Raw genomic sequence first — 24,147 nt, forward strand, 5'->3', positions numbered from 1 at the left:
GGGTCTCAAAAACCAGCCGCATAAAAGCAGTGTCTCTGTTTCTGGTGGGATGTAGCTGGGCACAGCTGTCTCGTCAGCTGCTGCCTGTTGGAGGTGACAGGACGATCTGGGAGAAGCTGCTTAGGATGTGGGTTGGGTTGTTGTGAGCTGTTCTGCAAGCAGTAATACCCTGGGTAGCTCACTTTTGTGGCTTTTCAGCTGAAACAATTGCACAAGTGCCCTCCTGCAGGTGCCCTGTGGGACGTGTGAGCAGGCTGTGCAGTACACCTCACAGATGTCCACACTTGTGCCTTGGATATCAGATTCTCAGCTGCTGGAAACGGCATGCACTGTGTGTCCAGCAAGGCCACCTCCTCCCACCCCAGCTCATCTTGACTCCCTGTCTGCATTCTCTCTAATGCACTTTCTGGAAACCTGCCTCCTTTCTTGGGGCTGGTCCCAGAGGAAGTTTAATGTGTTTAAGTCAGCCACTGTTAGAGCAAGATGATTAATAATTGAAGAAATGAAGTCATTACCGAATAGAGATGAAGAAAAGAAAGGACAGAGGGACACAAAAGGAAAAGGAAAGAAAGGTCACACCCCTCTGCGTGGCTAAAGCCATCCTGTTCCCACATGGCCCCCCAGCAGGCAGGACTGGATGCTGGAGGGCTAGATGCACCTCAGCCCTGGGCTAGTTACCCCATGGCTGTGAGCTGTGCTCACTTCTTCCTCTTACTGAAGAGCAGAGTCAATTCCTCTCCTTCCACAGCCAGGGCTTGGTGCTCATGCTGGGACCTGGGCTGCTCCGTTCTCTTGCCCAGCTCCAAGAGGTTGGGCTGCAGCCTGGAAGCAAAGGGCAGTGGGGCAGCCTGTCATGGGGATGGACAGCAACTTCCCCACTGTCACCCAGCCCAGTGCAGTGGATTTTGCAGATCTGGGGCAGGAGGCCTTGATGTGTGTCTGGGGCTGTGGAGCATGATGACCTGCCTTTCAGTAGCTACCAGAGATGCCTGCCACCTGTGCGTCTTCTGTAGCATGAAGACCATGGGTCTGGTGTCTGCTGGGACATGGGCAGGACCATGTGTCCCCTCTCTCCCTTCCTTAGGGCAGTGCAGTGCTCAGCAGCAGGTGACCCCTGGTGAGCGCTGGCTCAGGCTGGGCAGAGGGGACAGGGCTGGTCTGTGTCTAACTGCAGGGCTCTGCAGGGTGGCCTCCCCTTGCTGCTCAAGCGCTTTGAGGCTCCGTCCATCCATAATGGCCCTGGAGGATGCTGCTCCCTCTTTGCTGGGACAAGGCTTCTCAGCTTGATCTCAGCCCTAAGGACCTCCAAGCCACAGGGAACAAGAAATGACAGGAAAGAGGCCAGAAGGATCAGAAGGGATGGAAGGGGCTGCGGGCCCTGACTGGGGTGGAGGAACGCTATGTTCCCAAGGGTTTCCAACTGCCCTCCCCAGCCAGAGCTGGGAGACTCCCAGGGTCCCACTGCCACACTCCCCCCCATCCCCCCCGTGGCCTGGCCCAGGCTCAGCGAGAGCACAGATATCCCTTGTTTCAGCAAGAAAACAGAGGCACAGAGAGCTCCACAGTCCTTCCTCTGTTATCCAGCTGGCTGTACTGGAGCAGGCGGGCACAGAGCTCTGTGCAAAGATCCTGCCGCTCTCTTTCCCCCTGGAGGTGAGATCCCAAACAGGCCTCCATGCTTCAGTCACCCTTGTAGACACCCCAAGGCATAAGCCCTTGAGCCCACCAGAGCGGATGAGCTGTCCCTGGTGGGCATATCTCCTGGAGGGCAGTGGCTGAAACAAGCCTTCCACAAATGCAATCATGTAACCAGAAATACAACCCTGGTGATAGGGTTATTTGCTCAGACCCTGGGACAAAAATGTTTTACAAGCCAAAGTGCCCCCCTGGAGCAGGGTGAGGACAAAGTCTTGGGTGCAGGGCAGTGGTCCAGATCCAGCAGGAGTGTCCCTGGTGGAGCAAAAGGCATGTGGTGTCTTCCCCTGGGGCAAGTAGAGCCTACACATGCAGGCTTTATAATCTTTTGATTCCATTTTTTTAATGCTTTGGGCAAAAGAGATGCTGCTGCTGAATCCTTGTCAGCTAGTGCCATCAAAGTGCCTTTGTGGGAAGCAGCCCTGGCCAGCTGTGCAAGGTGGTGAGTGGGGAAAGGAAGACAAGAATCTCATGCAGGACTGCCAGCTCCCACCTGGGAGCAGCCAAGACAGAGCAGCCAGTTGCAAGGGTCTTGGAGAGCTTAGCTATGGAGTGTGAGGGCACCATGTGGTCCTTATCTCCATCTTGAGTAAGCTCTGCTATTTGCGCAGGTTTTTCAAGGAGGGATGCAAACCCAAGCATCACCAAGCCTCAGCAGCTGTATCTGCTTATCCAAGAATCCAAAAGCAGAGCTGAGCATGGTTTGTAGATGGACTTAAGGAGAAGACCCGAATTCAACAGGAACCTTGGGCTGCAGTGCTGCTGGGGTGGCTGCCTAGGTGAAGAACTTGCTGAGGAACGGGGCCTGGAGGTGGGAAGTGCTTGCCATCTGCTGGAGAGCTTCCTCACTGCAGGGCAGCAGCTCGGCAGGAGCTCAGCAGGAGCACTGAGACAGGCACCCAGCCCTTGGTTGACCATCTCACGTGTGCCACTTGTGCCGGGGGTGGGAAAGGCTATTCTCCCCCCAGGGTAGGACATTAAAAGCTTGCTTTGCTTCTGTATTAGGAGTCAACCTTTGACTGCCAGAACGTGATCACTGAGAAAAGGTTTTCTGTGTATGACTTGGGGTGCGCAGGTTTGTGCGGAGGACCTTGTGCTTGTTGCAGAAGAGCATGGGCAGTGAAGAGACAGTGGCTACAAGAGAGCACGGGCTGTAGATCCAGAGAGCCAGAAGTTATCCCTGTCTTCTCTTTATGATACTGTCACCAGAGCTCATGTGGAGCACTGTCCTTGATTTTCTGCATTTGTGAAATCCTACAGTCTGATCTGCAGATATCACATGTATCTCAGCATCAGTGAAGACAACAGGAGGACAAAATACCATGTAATGTCGGGTGTTCAGAAATATCAGGTGCTGAGTATCTCAAAGGTGACACACATATGATTTCCTCTTAGTTTATCTGAGCTGCAGCTGCTGTACCTAAAACAGTCACTCAGTGCTACAGCTGCTGGGCAAACCCATCTCATCTCCGGCCAGGTTGGTGCTCAGTGCTGAGGGCATCCTCAGGTAAACCAGGATACACATGCATGGCTGTAATTTGGCAAAGGCAGCCTGTCCTTGGAAGTGTTACCAATGTCTGTGGGGGCCAGATCCTGACAAAGCAGCTGGCTACCTCCCAGTCTTCAGTGGGGCTTGTCTAGGCACCCTGAATTTATCTTGGCAAATTGCACAAACTGCAAGAATATATTTTTTCCTTGAAGTGTGCTTAGAAACTGTTGGTGTCTTTCTGCTGACATTTACCAGAATTACTCATCCTGATATATAAATTTTCATCCAAGAATTTCAATGCAATTTCACAAGAAGCACTGTAGACCATACAGTCCTGTAGGACTGGCTGGAATCAAACATGAACAGTCCCAAACGATGCAGACCAAGGATCCATCTAGCCCAACACTAATGTCTCCAGATGTGGGCAGACTCCTTGAAGAGAAAGGAAAATGTTTGTGCTGACTCCAAAAGACGTTTAGATGTAGAGCTTAGGGATATGGTTTAGTGGAGGGCTGTTAGCGTTAGGTTGGAGGTTGGACTCGATGACCTTGAGGTCTCTTCCAACCTAGAAAATTCTGTGATTCTGTGATTCTGTGACTCCCTTGAATGCACGTGCAGCCTCCAACCATTCTCATTTTACAAATCTTCTTGAGCTTATCACTTTGAAATTCATGCCCTGGCTCAGACACATGGATATTTCCTTGTGTTCTCCATGTCCCTTGGCAAGATCTCATCTGAGATCTTGCTTGTCTTTCTCAGAATTGCAGCACCCTGCAGTCTGACTTCCCACATGCTCCGTCATGTTCCTTCTGTTTCTTACTGATTTGTTCCCAGTTTAAGCCCAATTTCCCCACAGTAGTGATGTAGCAGCTTCTGGGGCACTGGGATAATGTGACCCTCAGGTGAAACTCCAAAACTGAGAGACAGTGTGGTGTGGCAGTCTACCTTGAGGGCTAAGAAAAGACTTTCTCCTGCATCCCAAATCTGTTCTGGTAATGAATCCAAAGATACCATGTGTGGTTTCTATTGAAAGCTGAAACACACCATACGGCAGAGGTTTTATAGATTCCATAAATAGCTACTATTTAGGATGTATGATATAGAGGAGGTTTTAGAAATCAAAATATTTAGAGATTTGCGTTATTTGTCTTGGCAGGAAGGAGCAGCCAAGACTGAAATTCAAAATTGTCCTTCAAGGAAGGAATGGAGTTGAAGAAAACAGTGAAATGGGGAAATAGCAGAGGTGTCAAAAGCTCCAAGAATTCCCTTTGCAATGAATGAAATCAGGAGACACATTCTGGTATATCTGAAAGGATCACAAATTCATTCAAAAATCTAGGCACATATATATTCCTGATAGAAAATATTGATTTTCAAAATGAATCATGACATTTCCATCAAAACCATATTTGAATATTGCAAGAACATCCAGAACAGTCAGCTAAAAGCAGCTCTAAGGGGGCTGTGTCAGTGTGAGCTGCATTAGCAAGGACGTCTCCAACTCATTCCCCAGCCTTTTCTCCTCCTCACAGTTTTATTCTAGTCCCCGCGTGGAGATGTGCAACAGGTGTGTTAATATTGGTCAAGATATGAAATGTGTGTGAATGCTGGATGTGAAAGCACTGGTAGAAGTGGCAGGAGCAGGAATATGAGAGCAGCAAGTATTAGTAGCACTTAGGGTAGCAGGTCATCATGACTCCAGTGCATCACAGTCTCCATCTCTCCTCTCCTCTCCTCTCCTCTCCTCTCCTCTCCTCTCCTCTCCTCTCCTCTCCTCTCCTCTCCTCTCCTCTCCTCTCCTCTCCTCTCCTCTCCTCTCCTCTCCTCTCCTCTCCTCTCCTCTCCTCTCCTCTCCTCTCCTCTCCTCTCCTCTCCTCTCCTCTCCTCTCCTCTCCTCTCCTCTCCACTTGCAAGCTCCAGGCCCAGAATCAGCTCTTCAGCTGGTCCAGGGAATCTACTTAATAGAATAACAGAATGGTTTGGGCTGGAAGGGACCTTAAGGATCATCTAATTCCAACCCTCCTGCCATGGGCAGGATCACCTCCCACTACATCAGATTGCCCAAAGCCCCATCCAATCTGGCCTTGAACACTCCCAGGGATGGGGCATCCACAGCTTCTTTGGGCAGCTTGTGCCTCACTACCCTCTGATTGAAAATTTTCCTCCTAAAATACCTAATCTAAATCTACCTTTCCTTAGTTTAAAACCATTATCCTATCACTACTCTCCCTAACAAAGAGTACCTCTCAGCTTTCCTGTAGCCCCCGGTAGGTACTGGAAGGCCACTGTAGGGTCTCCCTGGAGCCTCCTCCTCTCCAGACTGAACAACCCCAACTCCCTCATCCTGTCTTCACAGGAGAGGTGATCCAGCCCTCCAATCATCCTCATGGCCTCCTCTGGACTCGCTCTGACAGGTCCATGTCCTTCTCGTGCTGGGGGCCCCAGAGCTGAACACGGGGCTCCAGGTAGGGTCTCATGAGAGCAGAGCAGAGGGGGAGAATCACCTCCCTTTCCCTGCTGGCTGCACTGGTTTTGATGCAGACCAGGGTGGAGTTGGCTTTCTGGGCTGCAAGTATACATTGCCAGCTCATGTCAACCTTCTCATCAACCAGCACCCCCAGGTCCTTCCCCTCAGGGCTGCTCTCAATCTATTCTACGCCCAGCCTGTATTTGTGCTTGGGAGCACCCTGGCCCAGATGCAGACCTTGCACTTGGCCTTGTTGAACTTCACGAGGTTCACACAGGCCCATCTCTCAGGCCTGTCCAGGTGCCTCTGGATGGCATTCCCTTTGTCGTGTCGACAGCACCACACAGCTTGGTGTCATCCTCAAACCTGTTGAGGGTGCACTCAATTTCACTGTCTATGTCACCAACAAAGATGTTAAACAGTGCCGGTCCCAATACCAATCCCTCAGGAACACCACTCATTACTGATTTCCACTTGGACATTGAGTCATTGACTGCAACTCTTTGAGTGACACCATGCAGCCAATCTGGACCACTTCCCCCCCTGGGAGTTCCTCCTCTACATTCCTACAAGGCCACCACTCTGGGCAGTGGTTTCTCTTTTCTTAACCATCCTTTCCAATAAAGGAGATAAGTCACTTTCTTCATGGACCATTACGAAAAGCAGCCTGCTCATATGGCTGTGGCCATGGTTGTCCAGTGCCCAAATACATGTGCTAGCACCACGGGTAGTAAACTCTTCCTCTGCTTGCCTGAAACTTCATCCGCAAGCCTAGAGGTCATCAGAGTCCTTCTGTGGGGATGTGACATTTTCAAGACGAGTTTCCCTGCCAGTGCAGTGACACCGTTCCTGTCCCAAACAGTATCAGCTGAGCGAGCAAATATCTTCTGTATGTGTGTATGGCTGCTGTGACAATGGCAAAGCAATACCAGGAGGGTGTTAATTCTATGTTGCTGGGCCATATAATCATCTAAGCCAAACTGCCAAGCCAACACAGTCATGTGCTTCTAAAGCTCTTTGTGATAGTTAACGGCCAATTATCATGTCCATCGATAACATAGCAGTATTTTAGCTGTCACTGGTATTTCACAGAATCACAGAATCATCTAGGTTGGAAGAGACCTCAAGATCATTGAACCCAACCTCTGACCTAACACTAGCAAGTCCTCCACTAAACCATATCACTAAGTTCAACATCTAAACATCTTTTAAAGACTTCCAGGGATGGTGACTCTACCACTTCCCTGGGCAGCCCATTCCAATGCCTCACAACCCTTTTGGTAAAGAAGTTCTTCCTAATATCCAACCTAAAACACCCCTGGTGCAACTTTAGCCCATTCCCCCTTGTCCTATCACTGGGCACATGGGAGAACAGACCAACCCCCACCTCGCTACAGCCTCCTTTAAGGTACTTATAGAGAGTGATAAGGTCACCCCTGAGCCTCCTCTTCTCCAGGCTGAACAAGCCCAGCTCCCTCAGCCGCTCCTCATAAGACTTGTTCTCCAGACCCCTCACCAGCTTTGTTGCCCTTCTCTGGACTCACTCGAGCACCTCGATGTCCTTCTTGTAGCAAGGGGCTCAAAACTGAACACATTACTTGAGGTGTGGCCTCACCAGAGCTGAGTAGAGGGGGACAATCACTTCCCTCGACTTGCTGGCCACACTGCTTCTTATGCAAGCCAGGATGCTGTTGGCCTTCTTGGCCACCTGCATCATAGTTACAGAACCAGTTACCCAATAACTTCCTGCAAATGATGGGAAGGACAAGAAAGGAGCCTCATCTTAGGATACACGCTGTACCCTCAGCTCTACATGGCTGCATTCTGGTGGTGTCCTTGTCCCACAGACAAAGCCCCATCGTGGCAGGGCAGTGCTGTGAGCAGGCAGGGCATGGTTGCTGTGTGCCTTGCTGACCCGCTGAGCAGGCAGCTGGGGAGGTTGGCCTGACTTGTAGGCTCTCCCTGCTGCCATGGCTGCAGGGAAGTGGATTGGCCCCAGTTTTTCCATGACGCAGGTGTTCTAGGAAATACAAGTGTGTGGTAGTCATGCTTATTCTCCATCCATTGCCATCATGTGACTTCTAGGCAAGAGGGCCAGCTACCAAGCTCCTGAAACATTACTTCTAGGTATTCTAGGTGCCCATTTGGTCTGGGGAAATGAAAGGAGAGTTGGTCATATCCTGTTCTTTATCATATCAGTGTCTTTTCATCATATTCTACTTGCCACATCAGGGCATTACTGCTCATCAGGGCTCCAGGCACTACTTCCCTCCACTGTATGGTAGTGGACTCCACACTCCTGACACAGCGTTTCTTGATACAGCACTTCTTCCATTGTGTCATGTTTTCTTTCAGCAACAATTCCGACACATTTCCGGCCTTGGTTCCCTTTATAAAGTGGGTTGAACCCAGGGATCCTGCATCAGGCACAGCAACAGGCCCATTGCAACATTCTAGCCTGACTCCTACAGTCTATCTCCACCAAAGGGCATGAAGTCCTCCACAGCTGCCCTTGCTGTTCTTGTGGCTGCCCTCTGCTGCCAGGTCCTCTCTTCTCCAGGTGAGTCCAAGCTCTATTCTCCAAGGAACTCTCTACTCTTTCTTTCTGCCATATTAGGTCCAGTAATGCTTGGCAACTCTCTCTTCTGAGTATCTGCTGCAGGAAAAGAGAGGCACATCTTGCTGCTCTTTGGCTTACTGGGGAAAGGATGACTGTGGTGGGAGATGGTGGTGGGAGCATCATCTCCTCCAGCAGGGCCATTCTGGTCCTGTCACCCTGCTTCTCCCTGATGGCACTTTTCCTGGTCTGGTTTAATCATGAAACTTCTCTTCCAGCTGCTATCAACTTCTCCGGTCCCTGCTGTGTCAAATACTTGAGCAAAAATTTTCCCTCAGGACATGTGACAATGTATCAGAACACGAGTAGCCACTGTCCCCAGCCAGGCGTGATGTAAGTAGATCTGCCCAGATGCCAGGAGCTGCCTCCCAGATGGGTGACAGTGCCATGAAATCCCACAGCACACCCTATCCCGGCCAGGGGAACCACCACATTAGGAGAACAGCCTGGAAACAACTGAGGGACTAGCTCAGTTGGCTGTCCCAAACAGCCAGCTGTGGTCTTCATTAGATTTTGAGTTGAAAGAACTTCTGCTGGTTGCCCCCACAAAGATAGCGGGTCCCAGACAGGACATCTGGGGGATGAAGTGGCTTTTTCCTCTAAACGAAGAAGGCAGGATACCTGTAATGACATTAAACCCACCCCCTGTGTTTCCCTGGGGCTGCTCTGCAGTGATAGAGGTGTGTGGTTTGGTGGGGTTCCCTGGTGGCAAGGAGCAGGCGGTCCCCCTGCCCTATCCTCCCTTTTCTCCCAACTCCTTTAACTGGATTTCATTCTGCAGATTCACCACATTCAAGGGCAAGTCATTCTGTGGCAACCCCCAAGATAAGTGGGTCCAGAATATCCTGAAACAGCACAAGGACCAGGCTGACAGTGTATGAGCAATGCCCTGCTCCCTTCAAGCATCACCTCTGCCGAAGAACTTCTTGTGGTCAACTCTGAGACATGTCCCTGTCCTCTTGTCACCTGTGAATTTTGTAGACTGGTACTGTGTTTATTTAAGTGCATGAAAAAGCATCTTAATTTATTTGTTATTTTCAGGCAAACTTTTTGTTCCAATTTGTACTGATTGTATTTCAGTTATTTTTGGATAATAAAAATGATCAAAACCTGCACCTTCTCCCACTGCCTCAGGATGCTGTGTATAGGCAGCAGCAGAGTTAGTGGTCCCAGGGCTCTGTGCTCCAACCCTCCTGGCAGCCCCACAGAGAGGATGGTGTAGGCTCACCACCCTCAGCAGCTGCACAAACATCCTGGTGGATGCTACCAGACCATGTGCCGCCATTCTCCATAGCCTGTGGGAGCCCAGGCCGTGGAGCCTGGGTTATTCCTGGTGCTTTGTGATTCTCTGTGCTGTCCCTGCAGGGCTTCCCTTACACTTTCAGCCCTGAGGGCCCCGAGGAAGCCACAGCCCCAGGCTGTGCTGCTGGGTGCCACGCTCCGCCCCTGCCTGCTGCTGCCTGCTTGCCAGTGTCTTCGCCCCGGGCTGCAGCAGGCCGGGCTGCCTGGGTGAGGAGACTGCCATGGCCCTCTCCGGAGCCCTGGAGCGTCTGCAGGAGGAGGCCATCTGCTCTATCTGCCTGGAGTACATGACTGAGCCCGTCAGTGTCGACTGCGGGCACAACTTCTGCCATGGCTGCATCACCAAGCACTGCCAGGAGAAGTGTCTCTGGAATGACGCGCCCTTCTCCTGCCCGCAGTGCCGGGCCCCCTGCCGCCGCAGCAGCCTGCGCCCCAACAGGCAGCTGGCCAACATCGTGGAGAGCATCCGGCAGCTGAGGCTGGGGGGCGGCGTGGCGCCAGGGACCCCACTCTGTACCCAGCACGACGAGCGCCTCAAGCTCTTCTGTGAGGTGGATGAAGAGGCCATCTGCGTGGTGTGCCGGGAGTCCCAGCACCACCGCTCCCACGCTGTCTACCCCATTGAGGAGGCTGCACAGGTGTACAAGGTATGAGAGGCTGGGGTGCCGGGAGCACCCCTCTGCAACCTCTGGGCACTGCCTCAGGCAGGCAGGGGAGGGGTGGTACAGCTACCCAGCTGCTCATTCTGGGGATGAGGCTGGACCCGCTGCCTCCTGAGCTGGGAAGGGAGACACCCAGCCTTGCCCCTGTCTGTGTGGGTACAGTGGGCAGCTGAGGTCCCTGCCCCTGGAGGAGGACAGGGCTCTGGGTGCTGCTGTGGGGATGTTTTGCCTCAGCAGTGGGGTACAGAGCTGCTGGCACCCAAGTGCCATGTCCAGGAGTCGCTCCCGGCACCACACTGCTGGCTGGCAAGTGCCCCAGCAAGGTGGGTGCAGTCAGTTCGCTCTCGGAAGCTAAATAGTGAAGAAAGCAGTGGGAAATCCATACAGCGTGGAGGGGGTTAACAAGGCTAGCAGAGCAAAGAGCACAGCTGCTGTGTTCGGGTGCCAGGGTTGGTACCGCCTGGCACTGGGTCACATTCCCCTCGCTGCCTGCTGGCACTGGCAGCCGCAGGCCCAGGGATGGGGCAGAGCAGGATGGGTGCTGCTGGGGTGAGCTGATCTGTTTCTGTTCTTTTCAGGTGAAACTCCAGAAAGTGTTGGAACATCTTTCCAAGGAAGTAGAGGATATGAAGAAATGTGAGTCAGTGACAAAGATGAAAATCCAGGAGTGCAAGGCAGGTGCCTGGTTTAATTCTTCATGAATTAGCTTAGATGACATTAGGAATTTAAAAAAAAAAATAATAATCCTGAATGATCTTATCTGGTGCTATGAGTTTTCTGGGGCTGTGACATGTCCCAAGTCCTGCTGTCATGGGGAGGACCCACATCCACCGATGATCCTGGCTGCAGCATGAGAAGCAGTGAAAGTGCCATAAGACCTTTTCCATGGAGTGAATGACCCACACACAATGAAAGTGCTTAGTTTCCAGTGTGCTGGGCCCACTCGGCTCTGTGTGCCAAGCAGGGGTGAGGTACCCACTGCAGTGGGCAATGCCACTGGGATAGAAACCAGGATCAGTAAATTTGGATGGCTCAGAAAATATTGAAAGGTCTATAAATGCTTTGAAAAAAGCAGCACACCATCTCTGATGAAATCATGGGGGCTTGTGCACCGGTTAAACAGTAATTTATTATTTATTTTTTTTTTCTTGAGTTAAATCCGGGAGTGAACTACATGGTGAACTGTGCCCCACAGCAATAAGAACTGGAATTGGTTTTATTACAAAAACAGAATAGCTGAATTACTGCACCTCTGCCTGCCTCCAGGCAGTCCTGGGGAAGTAGGACACCAGCAAAAGAGAGTCATTTTAGCCTGGAAAGTAAAAGTAACTGCAGAAAAGGAAAAGAAACTGCTGGATGGAGAGTTCCTCAGCTGAGTTGATGATTAATCAGCTTTGGCAGGGAAAACAGGTTTCTCTGGGCTCTCCCAGTTAGAGCTGCCCAGTTAGAGCTCCCTGTGAGAGCTGCCACTGTCTGCTGCTTGTGGGTGCTGGGTGTTTGGGGTGCTGCTGCGTGCCTGCTGTGCCCCTCAAGCACTGGCATGGGCTGGGATAGGACTTGTGACAGAGCCGGGTCCTCACCCCGCCTGCCTGAGTCAGGGCTGTGCGGTCACAGCCTGGCTGCCCCCAGCTTCCTCTGACCCAGTGGCTGATTGGACTGCTTTAGTAAAAAGGAAAAAATGTCCCTTGTGAGTGCTGGGGAGGAAGTGTCTGAGAGTCCTGGCTTATCAAGCATACATGAGTCAGGTTCTGAAAAATCATGTGCTTGGACAGAAGAATAAATGCATTGCAGTTTCCTTTCATTTACCTCCTGGACTTTGAGATTTCCTGGTCCTACTTAACCCCAGCGTGTTTTTCAGGAGTCACTTATCTTTCATGCTCCAGGTTTTGGGCCAAGTGACAACTTTCAGGGCTCAGGAAAAAAAAAAAAAACAAAAAACAAACAAACAAACAAACAACAAAAAAAAAACCACCACAGCCCCTGCCTGTTGTTGCTCCTCAGCTCTGGGATTAGTGAGAGCTCTTAGCAATCCAGGGAGCCCTGCCCAGCTCTCTTCCAGCCCTCCCATTCCTAGGTGCTGATGCGTTTCCCTGGGGCTTCCCATGGTAGGAAGATGGCACCACTCCTAACAAAACCCTGCCTGACACCTCATGGCAACTCCTTGCAGCCCCCACAACCCCCTGTGCTGCACCGAGACATCGGTGGGCATTGGAGGTCCACCCAACCAGAACTGCTGTGGTCAAAGCCCTACTGCTGGTAAACTCAAGATGTCCAGTGGGAACTCTGCCTAAATAAAAGCACAATGATTTTTTTTTGGATCTTCATTTAAATAAACACACACAAAAATGCAGCGGTTTCCTGGATGTCGGGCATAGTTCTGACTTAGTTGTCTGGATAACATTTCCTCTCTTCACCCCTGCATCTTTCCTATCACAAGGAGACAGTGAAGAAAAAGCGGGAGAGGATTGTGAGCGAGTTTGGGAAGCTGCATCGGCTGCTGGCTGCTGAGGAGAAGCTGCTTCTTCAGAAGCTGGAGGAGGAGGAGAAGCAGATTCTAGTGATGATCTCTGAAAGCATGTTTAGGCTGGTGGAGCAGAAGTCCTTGCTGGATGAGCTGATCCTGGAGATAAAGGAGAAAATGCACCTGCCGGACGAGGGGCTTCTCAAGGTCAGGCTGTGCCTCCAGCCCTCTAACTCATCCCCGACCTCAGTCCCAAGACCTCTGTTGTCTGGATGGGTTGCTGAGGCCAGGCTGGAGTGAAAAACCCAGAATGACTTTCTCTTCTCCTTCTAGGACATGAAATGCATCCTGAGCAGGTAGGCACCCGTGCTTGTTCCTCCTACAGTACCAGCTCCCTGCAGGCTCTCAGTGTGATGTCCATGTGCCATCCACCCTCTGTCCTCCCTGCCCACTGTCTCATTTGTCCTCCAGAGATGGAGTGAACTGGGGCTAACAAGAGAGGGGACTGGAACCAGAGTGGGCTGCAGAGCACTCCATCCATCCTCTTCTCCTGGGGCCCGAGAGCCCTGGAAGTCTTGCCTTGTGCCATGGGCTGTGAGGTGAGAGATGTGTCTGCACCTGAGGGGCATGCTGCCAGGCTGGCCTGGGTTTCTTCCTACTCTGGGCATTCCTGCATGGCAGTGGCACTGCAGCTCCATGGGAGCCTTTTCTGGTGCACCACTTAGCTCTAGAGCAAAGGTCCCATCATGCTTGCTGCCAAGAGCAGTACTCTGGGATGACAGAGGAGATTGAGGGAGGAGATGCGTCTGTGCAGCCAGAAGAAAGGCATTAGAAAGCTCCCAAAATGCAGGAGGAGCTGTGCTGTAGGCATTGGATGTTGCCCCCCCCCCCCCATTGCTGTCCTTTCAGGTGTGAAGCGGTGAAGTTCCAGACCCCTAAAGCTGTGTCTGTGACCCTGAAGGAGGACTACAGCATTCCGGAGCGCTGTCTGGGCATGAGGGAAATGCTGAAGAAGTTCAAAGGTGAGGGGACTGCTTCCAGTTCCTGGTGCAGGTGGTCCTGATCCCCCTATAACCTGGAACACAAGGAGGTGTTGCATACCCCTGACATGTGGGTGAGACACTGGTTTGGGAGTGATCCTGGCTGAAGCCTTTGGTCCTGTCGGGTTCTGGAGAAGGTTACATTTGCATGAGGGAAGCCATGCCTTCTGTGCTGCTCAAATGCTGTTGGAGATGTTGGCTGTGTCAGAGTCCGTCCATGATTGGGCTCCTCTTTAATGACATGATTTCAGACCATGCCCCAGTTCAGATCAGGCTTTCTTGTTAGCACCGGCGCTAACTGTGGGTTTTTCCAACAAGTTTGGTCCAGATGGTCCCGTTTTGCATATCAGTGGGTTCAGGCTGATTTCATGGTGATGACACCTTCCTCCTTCTAGTGTCAGATGGTTGGGAGGTGACCCTGGTGCCTACGAGAGCATTGCCCACAAACTCTTATTTTCGGTATTGCTTCTGAAGCTGTATCCAATCTGCTGGGCTGCCTTGGTTGTTCTTGCTCTGCAGTCCCATGCCAAATAATTTGATGTGGTTTACAGTTGAAATGATTTTATGAATTGCATTTCTGCATGCTGGGGCTGGCAGCACGAGGCACTGTGCAGTCAAAGGCACAAGCAATTAAACACAGCCAGCAGCAAGGTCTGCAGCTGGAGCACTCCAGCGTGTTGGTGGCAGACACCCAGCCTGCCCACGAAGTCCGCTTGTCCTTTCTCCCTTCTCTCACACCAGTGGACGTGACTCTAGACCCTGAGACAGCGCACCCTGATCTTATCCTATCCGAAGACCACAAGAGCGTGCGGCGTGGGGGCAGGAAACTGCTCCTGTCCTTCTTCGACAACACCAGGAGGTTTAACTCCGCTCCGGTGGTGCTGGGAGTGCAGCTCTTCTTCTCAGGCCGCCACTACTGGGAGGTGCATGTGGGAGACAAGCCGGAGTGGGGCTTAGGGCTGTGCAAGGAGGCTGCCAGCCGGAAAGGCAACATCCTCTTCTCTCCAAACAATGGCTACTGGGTGCTACGGCTGCAGAATGGCAGCAACTATGAGGCCCTGACCTGTCCCATCTCCCATCTGACCCTGAGCATCAGACCCCGGTGCATCGGCATCTTCCTGGACTACGAGGCTGGAGAAATCTCCTTCTACAATGTGACCGACCGCTCCCACCTTTACACTTTCACTGACAAGTTCTCAGGGAAGCTCCGTCCTCTTTTCTACCTGGGTTCCTTCTTGGGGGGCAAAAATGCAGAGCCCTTGGTGATCTCCTGGATGAGGGACATGCAGGGGACTGGCTGCATCGTCCTGTAATGGGAGGCAAGCAGAGACTTGGGGGCCCGATGGGCTGCTCGGGTCAGCATGGGGATGATGGCTGGGCAGCAGCTGTGTGCGTGGGGGGCACATAGCGATGACCCCACCAGCCCCTGCTCCTGCCAGGACTCTGCTGAAACTGGGGCACCCGTTGGCCACCACCGTCTTGCCACTCACCCACAGGCTCCTGGTAGTGGGTGTCTGCACACCATGCTGCTTTGTCATGTGTTTGGTATGAGCTGTACTGACACAAGGCAATAAACGGATGATGTGGGGAGCCCTGAGCAGTCTGCAGTGCAATTTTTGTGGTGCATCCATCCCTGCTGGTAAACCCCGAGCCCTGGCTGACACCCAGCATCTCAGCACTGAATTTTGTAGCTTGGAGAGAAGGTGCTGCTATGTGCTTGTTGCTGGATTATGGACCACGTGTGGTGTCCAAAGGGTGCTGTTGGCCATGGCTCTTTGCAGTCCAGGGGGGGCCACCAGGGCAGCGGTCTCCCAAGTGGGGTTCACAAGATGATTGATTCGGATGTGGAAGAAAATATTATAACTTCAGTAGTATATGTATATAATTTATACATAAATAAATACACATATACTGGGGGCTTTGATTAAAAAAAAATTAACAAGAAGGATTTGTAATCAGGCAAGTTTGGAGGCCACTGCTCTGGAGATCCTGCTGTGGCAACAGTGGGACACCATGTTGGCAGAGTTCGATAGCAGCAGCTGCCTGTGCAGCTGACCACACTTCATCTCTGTGTCACTGGGACCAGGGGTGAAGGCAAGGGGATGCGTGTGTGGGGGTTGCACTGTGTGTTGGACAGTTCTTGATTTAGTGACCAATTCAATTAGAATAAAACATGATTTGATAAGGAATGATCTAAAATACCGGGTACAGTTTCTCTGGGGATGCCCTCGATGTTGATTAGGAAGCTCCTAGTAAAAAATGGTGTTGGACCCAACACAGCAGTTCCTCTTGGCTTGTTTTTGTCACTTTTTGGTGAACCTCACCCACCTCCCCTCGTCTGCTTGCTCTCTCTTCTGTAGGCTGCACAGAAGAGAAGAGAGCCTGGCTGGGAGAGCGTGGTCCCAGCTCTGCCACGTGCCCAGGAAGGGCAATGGGCCTTGGTGGGCCTCACACCTTTTTTTGACCTCCATGGAGGTTTCACAAAGGGAGTTTATGTGGCCTGGGAATCTATAGAAAGAACACGAACGTTGAGGGCTTGGCAGAGGGCTGGAAGCAGAGGCAGCTGGGGGCTGCCAGGGAAACCTGCTGCGCAGAGCAGCATTTGGGAAGGGGCCAGGCTAAATGTCACCAGGGCGGGAGGAGACGGTGGGATGGAAGCTGTCCAGAAAGCAAGAGCAATATCACTGCAGCAAGGTGCCAGATGAAGAGCACTGCCACAGATCAGGAGCGACAAAGAGCTTTTTCAGAAGAGGCAGGAGGAAATGCAACAATCTAGAGGTCTTCCAGATAGGCAGGGATGACAGTGAAAAAGTGAACGGCTGAGCAGAAAGGATGTGAGGTCACCCCACCGCAACACCCAGTGCGTCCCTAGAAGTCATGCATCTGCTTCTCCAAAGAAGGAGAATAAAGGTCCACGGTATGAGATAACTCTGAATGTGCTATACAATTTTCCACTTGATGGAATCTGTGCATCATCTGCAGCTAAGAAACTGCTCTGTGCTGACACCAGTCTGCCCTTAGGTGTCCGGACTGGATGGCAAGTGTGGTTTAAGGCTAGAGCTGTTCCTAAAACTGCTTACAAGCTGTTGCTCTAAGTCATGGCAAGTTGAGCTTGCCCACTTCCTCTATGGAAGTGTTTGTGTGTTTAAAGAACCATAGAATCATCTGGGTTGCAAAAAGACTTCAAGATCAGGTCCAGCCACCAACCTGACCAACTCAGTCCCATCACTAAGCCCCGTCCCTTAGTGCCACTTCTACACGTGTTTTAGAAACCTCCATGGATGAGGACTGCATCACTTTCCTGGGCAGCCTGTTCCAATGCTTAACTATACTTTCCATGAACAAATTCTTCCTAATGTCCAATATAACCCCCCCCCGCTCCTGAAGACACCCCCCGGTGCAACTTGAGACCACTTCCCTGTGTTTCCTTCTGTATTGCCTGGCTCTGGCCTCCATAGAGTTCCTGCCCATCAAGGACCAGGTCCCGCTTAAACCACTTGCCCTGGCCATGTGGAGTAGTTACACGGCACAGTGTGGTCTGGCCTGAGCATCTGGGTTTTCCCATGGCGGTTGTGCTCCTGATCCCCTGCAGGCCAGCACCAAGCAAGCTGGTGACCTCCACACTCAGACATAGATTATTTAGTCCCAAAGAGGTTGGCCTGTATGCACCGGGGTGATCACAGTCACACAGTTTCCCCTTGATTTCCATATCCCAAAGGAAGATGGGTGTATACGTATGTATGTATGTAAGTTCTGCGGGTACATTTTGGGTTGAGACTGCCTCTTGCTGAGGCAGGTCCCAGGGCTGATCTCCTGTTCAAGGTGTCTGTTTTTTTCTGAAGGCATCCTCAGGATGCCACTTCTGGTGAATGGCACAGCTTGGAGATGGGTGATCAGTGAGCTATTCTTTCTGAGTCATCTGTGGATTTGTCACTTTTTGAGGGTTTGACTCCTGTTTGGTCACCCAGAGGGGCTGATTGTCCCAGCTGGGAATCTCAGCAGTAAAATTTACAGACCTGCAATTCTAGCAATGTGTTTTCTCAACAAATTTTAACATCCTTCTTTCTCTTCTAGTATACTGGAAATTGTTTCATCATCAGAATGTGAGTGCTCGTCTGCTTCTTTCTAAGAACAGAGCAGAAATGTTCTTTCAGGTCCTAATTGCCATTTCTGCTTTCTGTTGGCCATGGCTGACAGTGTGATAGTCAGACACCATTTCTAGTATTACATTTCATCATCTTACTAAATACTTCTGTGTATTCAGCCCAGGCTGTCAGGGATATATCGTTACTTAAGGAAAGTGTTATATTGCAGCATGCAAAACCATCCACCATTACTTCCCTAATGTTTAAAAGTTGTGAGTCATCTGGCTTAAAATTTACAGTTAATAAGCCCAGATAATACCTGCAGAAATTTTAGTCTTTTCTTTCCAGTATCTCAGCTTATTGGGATCAGCCAGGATGTTCCAAGGTGGGTTTTCTAACGCCGAGGGCTTTGATATTCCCTTTTGTCCTCCTCTCGCTATCTGTGAAGAGCCTCCTGCCAACACTTGAGTTCAGGAGCAACATTCTCTAGCAAAACTCCAGGTATGGCAATGTAAGTGGCCACAGCAGCTCGGGTGATTCTGAGTTTGGGTTGTGCCTTTGCCTCCAAACCCTGCACCCATGCCTACTCCTGTGCTTGCCCTTGTCCTCACTGGCTTGGGCCACTGCCTCCCTTCCTCCACCCCTGTCCTGGTGCTGCCATGGGGGAGGCTTGCAGCTTTGGGTGGAAGACGGAGTCTCCCCACCCGTCGTGAACCAGGGCCCCCTTCCCTGGGGTGGTGGGGACAGCATGGAGCCAGTGCTCGTGAACCTAAATAGCAGAGATGGAAAAGCATCAGGCCATGAACCACCAGTGCAGTCAATGGTGCCTCAATTAGCACAGCACAGCTCCTCCTGCTGTGCAGTGCTGGGATCTGATGTGCAGCTCCCTCAAAATGCCTGTGTCCACAGTGGGGTGATGTAAAAAACAAACGTGTAGAGATATTATAGTAATGTTGTTATTTTTATGATACCTTTCATTTGGTTCACATTTAGGCTTTCACATGGCTTTCATAAAAAATATTTATTTTTTAAAAAATTAGACTTTCCTTTAAATAATATGGTTCAATACTACTGGAAGACATGATACTCTGTTGCATTCCAAAATGTATTAAAAGCCTGCTCCACAACAGAACACAAAAAGCATTGACTCTAAAGACCTGAACTACATGTTACACAAAACATGCAGTAAATGCCACACTGCTTTCAGGATGAGTCTCTCCTTTGGCAGTTCACAAACTCTGAAACAGCTGAGGCTATTGTTCTTGTCTCAGTCTGTTTGAGTCCAGACAGACCCGTGACCCACATGAGTCCCCTCCCATGGGGCCACATCCTCCCCTGTCTCCAAACCAGCTCAGTGCCCTCTGGTATGCCACCTCCTCTTCTGCCAGACGTGGTGGCCCTGAAGAGGGCCTGGAATACTTCCTCCATGCGCCCGGTGCTGCTTGTGGGCCCTGGGGGCTGCCTCCAACTTGCTGCATGCTGACAACTGCCTTTGCCTTGCTGGCGTGGGCTTGGCTCACACCTCTGTGCCCATGGGTGTGGATTAACAGGAGCACAGCGTTCCTCGCACGCTCAGCGAGGGCTCTTCTGAGCTGTCACGCGTGAGTGGCTGTAAGATCAAGAAAGACGTGAGCAATCCAGGACTCCCTGCGGGTTCCCAGAACGGTGGTGAGGGGTTAGCTGAGGTACCCGGGGTAGGTGTCAGCTGTGGGTGGCTCCAACATGACCCAGGCTGATAAGGACATCAGTGCTTGGTGTGGTTTGCAACGGGCTCAAACCGTGTGTGGGCTGGGTGGTGCTCGTGGCTGACCTTGTGCGGTGTGTCCTTTGACAAGACACCCCACAGCTGTGGGACTGCTCCCACTGCCACAGGACCAGGTGGAGCTGTGTCCACAGGGGACTGTTGGGGGTCAAGCCAATTGTGTGATGCCCCCGTTGTGGGTCTCCATGCCCCTAGACAGGAGCTCCTGTCCCCTGTTCCTGCTGGTCCCTGGAGTGAGGGCAGCTGTGGGTGCCCAGCTTTGTGCCAACCTCAGTTCTTGGGTGAAGCTACCAGGCTCCAGCATGCAGGTATGGGGCTGGCTGCTACTCAGTGGCCAAAGTGTCCTCATGTCCTTGAGGGTGACGAAACACTGGCACAGGATGCCCGGAGAGGGACATCCTGTGCCCTCTGGAGGTGGGGGGGGGGGGGGGGGGGGATGGGTGTTGCCACTTTAGAAGAGGAAATAAATTTGTTACCACAATTATTATTTCAGCTATGGTCATCGCAAAAACTGTAATAGAAACAAAAACAGAAATTTCTTACAAAAATATTTATTTCTAAACATTTGACTTAAATATTGCATAAAAAATCCAATTAATTACATACAGAAAATATAATCTATATAAAGACCTATAGGCAAGATTCTTAATTTAAAAATATATAAATATATTAAATAATTTTCTTGTTATTTCACCTGCTCCCTTTCCTTATAAAAATTAAATACATAAATAAAATAAAGCACACTGAAGTCAGGTTCTGGGACATTTTCAGTTTCTCAGCTAGTTCTAAATGACACGGAACATTTCTGATGGAGTCCATGGCTTGCTTGTCCTGGCACAGTGCATCCTGTTCCAAAGCTTCAGTTCAGTTCCAGCTCAGTCACGTACTTCTTGACCCAGTCATGTTCAGGGTTGGCACAGACTTCACGTCCCTTCCTTGTGATGAACCTGTGGGGAGCAGCGAGATGAGTTTTCCAAGTGAGAGCTCCATGTGGGGGAGACCCCACCATCCCTGTTCCACACCCAGCCTCTCCTGAGGGTCAGTAGGATTTGGGCAGCACCACCTGGTGCTGACCATGTTGGCAGCCACCAGCCTGCAAAACCCTGGAGCAGGACCAGTGTAAGCCCCAAGTACACTGAGCCCATGGAGCATCCCCATGCATCTCTTGGCTCCACATCCTTCCTGTCCCCCCTGAAAATGAGTCTTTCTCATTGCAGGTCCAAAATGTGGAGGAATCCTCATCCCAAAGGGAGAACCCCCAGTCCTGGAGGAGAACACTTACACGACACCTGGCTGGGAGCACAGGCTGTTGGTCTCATAGTAGTCGGTCACAAAGCTACGGGGCAGCTCCCGTTGGACGTAGGTGAAACAGCAGGAGGTTGGTGGGTCAGAGCCAACTGTAAAGGCAAAGACAGGTGTGAGCAGTTGCAAGTGACAGGCGAACAGGGGCAGGGAGCTGGGACTGGAGTCCCCATGGGTCTGGGAGGACGTGGAGGGGGAATACAAAAAGCAAGGTCTTTTTCCTTCTTCCTTAAATTCTTTCTCATTTAGGTTCACCCTGAGCTGTTGCTGACACCACACACGTGTTGTGCTTTGCGCTGTGCCTGCCCACGGCTGAATAGCACCCATTGAGCACCCGCTAGAAGGAGATCTGACATGAGGGGGTGGAAGGGCTGGCAGAAAGGACCCTGTCCCCATTTAGAGAGATTCATAGAGTCCAGACTTACTTGGTGCAGCAGAGGTCTGGTAGCAGAAGGCGGCGATGAGAACAGCCAGGGCAACCACAGAGACCTTCATGTCAACGCAGAAGTTGTGGCCGGAGCTGAAGCAGGCAAGTGAGCTTGAAAGCTTCTTTTCTCTTTGGTGCTGAGACATTCAGATACCCTCCAATTTATAGGGCAAGCAGGTCTGGGCAGTTGCTTGCGTAGGTGTGGTGGAATTTCCCCCAGAGAAGCGGCTCGCAGCACAGTCTCATGATGGAACGAAGTGGTAGCCCCAGCCCCGGAAACGTGAAGCTGTCCACTTGATTCAGTGCCTCCCCAGTGACACAGGATATGAAACTATCACAATATCTATTTCTGTTTCTTTCATGCATGTCCCTTAGTAAGAAGTTCCCCTGTGGAGGTTCCTGCATTTGTCAACAGGCCTGTATTACCCAACCTGTAACAGCAACTTAGAGGCAAGCATGCATCCTGCCTCTGCACTGCACAAATGGGACGAAGAGTATAGATGGGATGAGGCCATCTTAGAAACAACGGGGAGAGAGATCTCTTCTACCCTGAACTGTTTCCCTCCTACAGCAGCACAAGATAGGGGCTGTCACCTGTGGGCTCCCTCTTCATATTGTCTGAGGGGACTCAGTAGCTGCCCTGCTGCTGTGACAGCACTGCAGGCACCAGCGCAGGTAGTGGTGAGCATAAGGGTGGAAAAAAGAGTTCCAGAAGCTGAAGTGCTTGAGTTTTTTCCTCAGTTTTAAGGGAGCTGAGATGGGGTGTTATCTCCTGGAGGGGCCTGCCTCACTCCGGGTCCTACAAGAAGACCTTAAATGACCAATTTAGGTTAGACACTTACGTTTCTTTGGCTACTGATAGGTGAGGTGAGGCCTATTGTTGATGGGCCTGGAGATGCAGAGATCCAGAAAAGTATGGAGATGTTGACTGTGACCCTGCAGATGAAGCAGAAGGAGCTCCAGGAGCTGGGTGAGGAAGAAGTCACCAGTTCTAAAGACCAGGAACTCTCGAGATGGGGGTGAAGGCACAAGCATAAACTGGGATGTCAGTCAGGAAAAGAGAATTTGGCCTCTTCTCAACAGCAAGGTAGCTGCATTTCAGGGAAATATCTCCATTTCATTATTTTCATCTACTCAGTGATGTTTCAACAGATGCTTCCTCAAGGTCTGTTGAAAGAATATGACAAAAAGTAGAGCAAGCCAACCAAACAACCCCTGCCGCAGTGCTGGGGTCTGACTCACCATGTTTCTGTAAAAGGCAACTTTTAGGCTGTCGACTTGGATGAGTTCTGTAGATAACCCAGTGTTTTCCAACCCTCACTCCAATGTCGCATGGTGTGCACAGTCCTTCCACCGTCTGCAGTTGGTGGGAAGGGAGGCAGTGCAGCCCTGTGAAGGGGGCTTGACCTCCAAGCAGACTGGGGTTTCTGGGAGACAATGTGGTCCAAGGCCTTAGTGGGAGAGGTCCCAGAGGTGACCCACCCTCCAGGTGGTCTCCAGAGCCTGCAGAGAGCCACGGTGGTGGGATGCCTGCCCCTTGCCCTGGCATGGCTGCAGCGCTTTTTCTGCATGGAAGGCAGATGGAGCAAATGTGGCACTTGCCAAATGGAGCATCAGCTCTTCCCTGGCAACACCATGCCAAGCTGGTCCCCTCCCTAGCCTTCTTTTTGCCATCTGGCCAGGGTGGTGAAGCACCTTGCAGGCTCCCCCACCAGCACAGCCCCCCCTGCTTGTTCATGTGCTGAGCCCTCAAAGTCCTGGGAGAGCCTTGGGGCGCCTGGCCAGGAAGGGGGAGGGAAGCTGACATTCAGCCAGAAGCCAGCTGGACCAGAAGTCAGCTCTGAGCCAGCCTCAGCTTTCTTGGCTCTTCTGTCTGGTTGCTTGGGGAATGTAACTTGTAGATACGCAAGAGCGTAGTTTGCCTCTGAGCTATTCCCTGTGATTGTACCTTCAGGCATTCATAGGTCATGTCTTGAGATTTGCCACCTACAGCCATCTGGTCCTGTCCTGCTCCCAAGACAGATGACGTGGGTAGGGCAGGCAGGCAAAATGCCATTTATGGTGCAGAGATGTTCTGATAAAAGCAGGTTTCATTAGAATAGAAGAATTATTTGTAAGTACGCATCGGTTATTTGAATGCTTTCAGTGAGATATTTTTTCAGTTTCAGGTAGCTGAAATTCTCCATGCATTTGTACCTCTGTTGGCAAGCAGATACAAAAATGTTTTGAATTTTCAGGGACAATTTTTAAATTAAAACAAACAAACAAACAAGAAAACCACCCAACAACAAACAAAGAAAGAAAACACCTTTTCAGTTTAGTTGGGTCAGTTTAGGATCAGATTAGCCTAGATAATGTGTGTTACAGGGGCCAGGCAAGTGCTGGAACTTTTCCACTACCGAAAGCCAATAAAATAACCTCAAAATCGGAGTGTTTGCTTCCTATGAGTCTGTTTTTTCCCTAGAAATCTGACAAAAGCCCTGACTCTGCCAGCTCTTCCCAGGCTGGGTGGAAGTGGGAGGCTGTAGTCAATGCCCTGAGATGTGGTAATGTGTCTAAAACGGTGTGCTTACCCATACCCCTGCAGCCCTATCATGATGAAATGAGAAAGTAACTTCTTCTCACCTTTCCGTTTTGGAAAGAGGGTAGCTGTGGGGCTGGGTGTCTGGGATGAAGGACGTTTGTCTGGGAGGTGCTCTGGAATGGGCAGATGGCCATGGAAGAGTGGCCAAAGTAGGCTGGAGCTCCTTAAGGGAAATTAGGTTCATGCAAAAGATGCTGTGCAGGAAAATAAACATTTTCCCACTCTGGCTCCAGCTGGTTTCAGGGCCTGTGACA

The 24,147-nt window shown here is 51.1% G+C and overlaps 2 protein-coding genes across 2 annotated transcripts; one reads left to right on the top strand and one right to left on the bottom strand.

The window, feature by feature from the left end:
• Nucleotides 1–9,791: 9,791 nt before the first annotated feature.
• On the top strand, nt 9,792–15,477 carry LOC309885854 (E3 ubiquitin-protein ligase TRIM39-like; the record flags this gene model as incomplete). Its single annotated transcript, XM_082776200.1, has 6 exons — nt 9,792–10,217; nt 10,811–10,906; nt 12,670–12,900; nt 13,027–13,049; nt 13,603–13,715; nt 14,475–15,477. The coding sequence occupies 6 exons, from the start codon at nt 9,792–9,794 to the stop codon at nt 15,044–15,046; spliced, it is 1,461 nt and encodes a 486-aa protein (XP_082632326.1). The 3' UTR covers nt 15,047–15,477.
• Nucleotides 15,478–20,329: 4,852 nt separating this feature from the next.
• LOC309886042 (C-C motif chemokine 4 homolog) lies at nt 20,330–21,533 on the bottom strand. Its single transcript, XM_082776581.1, has 3 exons — nt 21,308–21,533; nt 20,863–20,977; nt 20,330–20,527 (listed from the first exon to the last, which is right to left on the bottom strand). The coding sequence occupies exons 1-3, from the start codon at nt 21,453–21,455 to the stop codon at nt 20,440–20,442; spliced, it is 351 nt and encodes a 116-aa protein (XP_082632707.1). The 5' UTR covers nt 21,456–21,533; the 3' UTR covers nt 20,330–20,439.
• Between the last annotated feature and the right edge of the window lie 2,614 nt (nt 21,534–24,147).

Source organism: Aythya marila (genome assembly GCF_965140915.1).
Source record: "Aythya marila genome assembly, chromosome: 20".
NCBI classification, from domain to species: domain Eukaryota; kingdom Metazoa; phylum Chordata; class Aves; order Anseriformes; family Anatidae; genus Aythya; species Aythya marila.

Bases quoted from the DNA above. Each gene is read 5' to 3' on its own strand.
- LOC309886042 (XM_082776581.1), bottom strand. From the start codon at position 21,455: ATGTCTCAGCACCAAAGAGAAAAGAAGCTTTCAAGCTCACTTGCCTGC. The intron at 20,978-21,307 runs GTAAGTCTGGAC...TTGCCTTTACAG, and splicing joins CCAGACCTCTGCTGCACCAA to TTGGCTCTGACCCACCAACC. The intron at 20,528-20,862 runs GTAAGTGTTCTC...TGCTCCCCACAG, and splicing joins TGCTCCCAGCCAGGTGTCGT to GTTCATCACAAGGAAGGGAC.